At 55.9% G+C, this 1,961-nt stretch overlaps 1 protein-coding gene across 1 annotated transcript; it reads right to left on the reverse strand.

Annotated features, from left to right (window-relative positions):
- LOC135416373 (inositol 1,4,5-trisphosphate receptor-interacting protein-like 1) lies at window positions 1–1,961 on the reverse strand. Its single transcript, XM_064659471.1, has one exon. It carries the CDS (start codon window positions 1,648–1,650, stop codon window positions 94–96), a length of 1,557 nt encoding a protein of 518 aa, XP_064515541.1. The 5' UTR covers window positions 1,651–1,961; the 3' UTR covers window positions 1–93.

Consider the following 1,961-nt stretch of genomic DNA (forward strand, 5'->3'; position numbering starts at 1 on the left):
TACGTATTAATTACTTCTCTATTTTCTGGGGAAAAATAGACTAACTACAATTAATTACTTAGATATTATCTACTGCTAATCCGAGCTCTTCCTTTATGCGATGTGAGCCCCCCCAGCAGAGCTGGCTTCTCCGTCAATGGCCCTGAGCAGTTGTTTGAGCCGATAGCGGAGGAAAAAGAAGTCTTGCCAGGCCTCTCTGTGGGCATCTGGATCCTGTGCCAGGTGCCAGAAAAGGTTGGGTGGCTGAAGCGTTTGGAAGTGCGGAGGCAAGTCGATCTGCGCTGGGATGCTCTGGTTGCCTATGACAAAGCAGTCCAGGCGTTTCTTCTGCAGGGAGCAGCGCAGGTAATCCAAGCTCTCCAGCAGCCGCTGGCGGCAATGCCTCCTGCACCACTGGGCCATGGGGATGGTGTTGAGGAGGTGCATCATGATAGTCTTGAGGGTATAATTGGAAAAGGCTCTGCCCCCCCCAGCACGGGCCAGGAGCTGCAGGCATCTGAGGTGGCAGCTGTCAGGTGGAGCCTGCCGGGCAATGTGGCTGAAGAACTTCATCTCTGCCACGCCGTAGGTCTCCGGCCACACTGTGCTTGGGGTGAAGAGGGCCTCTCTAGACTGGCTGCTCACATAGATGTCTGAGTTTCCTTGCTGCACCCCAAACAGCACCTCAACGCAGAAGCTTTCTCCGCCTTTGGTCAATCGGAGTGTACAGGAGCGTCTGGAGGGCAGCACCCTTAAACGCCAGTGGTTGGACTGAGGCAAACGCGACCAACTTGCTCTCACCATCAGACGGAACCATAGGGTAGTTTTCTCCACATCGAGGTAGGAACGAGTACAGAGGTTGTAGAGGAGGATGGACTTCTTATTCCTCCTCAGCTTTTCCTCCGGGATGTGGACCTGCTCCACACGGACGCAGAAGTTCTTTCCTGGCATGCCTGCGGCAGTGTTCGGCTCCAGGTGGAAGGTGTGCCCCGGGGGAGGACTGAGGGGTACGAGGACACGGTACACAACATCCTCCTTGCGGGGACTCCAACCTTCAAAGGCACTGCCCATGCCGATGGCTTGCTGTGGCACTGGGTAGAAACGATTTGACAAGTGGTGTCCAAAGGCACGTGTCAAATCATCTATCAGGTCAGTTATCACGCAACCTCTGTCCAGAACAGGCCAGCGAATGTACTCCTCTATAAACCTGCCAAGCTTACTGTCAGGATCTTGCTCTTGGTCTCCATTTGCACCGTATTTCCTTTCTTCTCTTCCAGCAGCATTGTTTTCTTCCACATTTGCACGGCCATTAACTTGATCTTCCTGCGCCTCCAAGTTGCTGCTGGCATTCTCCTGTGGTGCACTGCCGTGTGGCTCACGGCTCCTTTTCCTGAGGCTAAAGGCCAGTGCCAAGAGAAGGCCCAGGACACCAAGAAGAGCCCAGAAGTGCCACTGCTCCAAGGTAGCCCAGAGCAGGGCTCCCCAGGCCCTGACACCGGGCTCCAGGCTGCTCTGCTCCAGCTCCTGCAGCAGCCGAGTCATTTCCTGGTTGAGATACTTCTCCCACATCTCCATGTGCAAACGGCTGGCCTCATCCAGCCCATCACCCACCACGTGTGGGTACTGGATGAAGGTTTGCACGAGAAGGACAAGGACTATTAAGGCCTCCATGGCCTGCAGGATTAGGGAGACAAGGGGTTAAGTGGGACTGAAAGAGAAGGAAGGGGGGGTTGTTTAGGGGTTGGGGTGGGGGAGGAATGGGCAGGGTGGGAGGGGTGGATGGGAGCTGCAGGAAAGTTGGGGCAGGAAGGAGAGGGCCCAGGCAGTTGGCAAGTAGCAAGGCCCGTCCCACTGCCCCTGCAGCAGCACCGTTCCACACCCAAGATACTCCTGTGAAAGGTCGCTCCTGAAATCCAAGTGAGAACCACTCGCTCAGGTGCAGCTTCCCGCCTGTGCGCACTCGTCGCTCGCCCAGGCTGGAC

This window comes from Pseudopipra pipra, chromosome 6 (assembly GCF_036250125.1).
Source record: "Pseudopipra pipra isolate bDixPip1 chromosome 6, bDixPip1.hap1, whole genome shotgun sequence".
Lineage (NCBI taxonomy): Eukaryota > Metazoa > Chordata > Aves > Passeriformes > Pipridae > Pseudopipra > Pseudopipra pipra.

What these genes read in the sequence shown, in the direction of transcription:
- LOC135416373 (XM_064659471.1), bottom strand. Translation starts at nt 1,650, where the DNA reads ATGGAGGCCTTAATAGTCCTTGTCCTTCTCGTGCAAACCTTCATCCAG.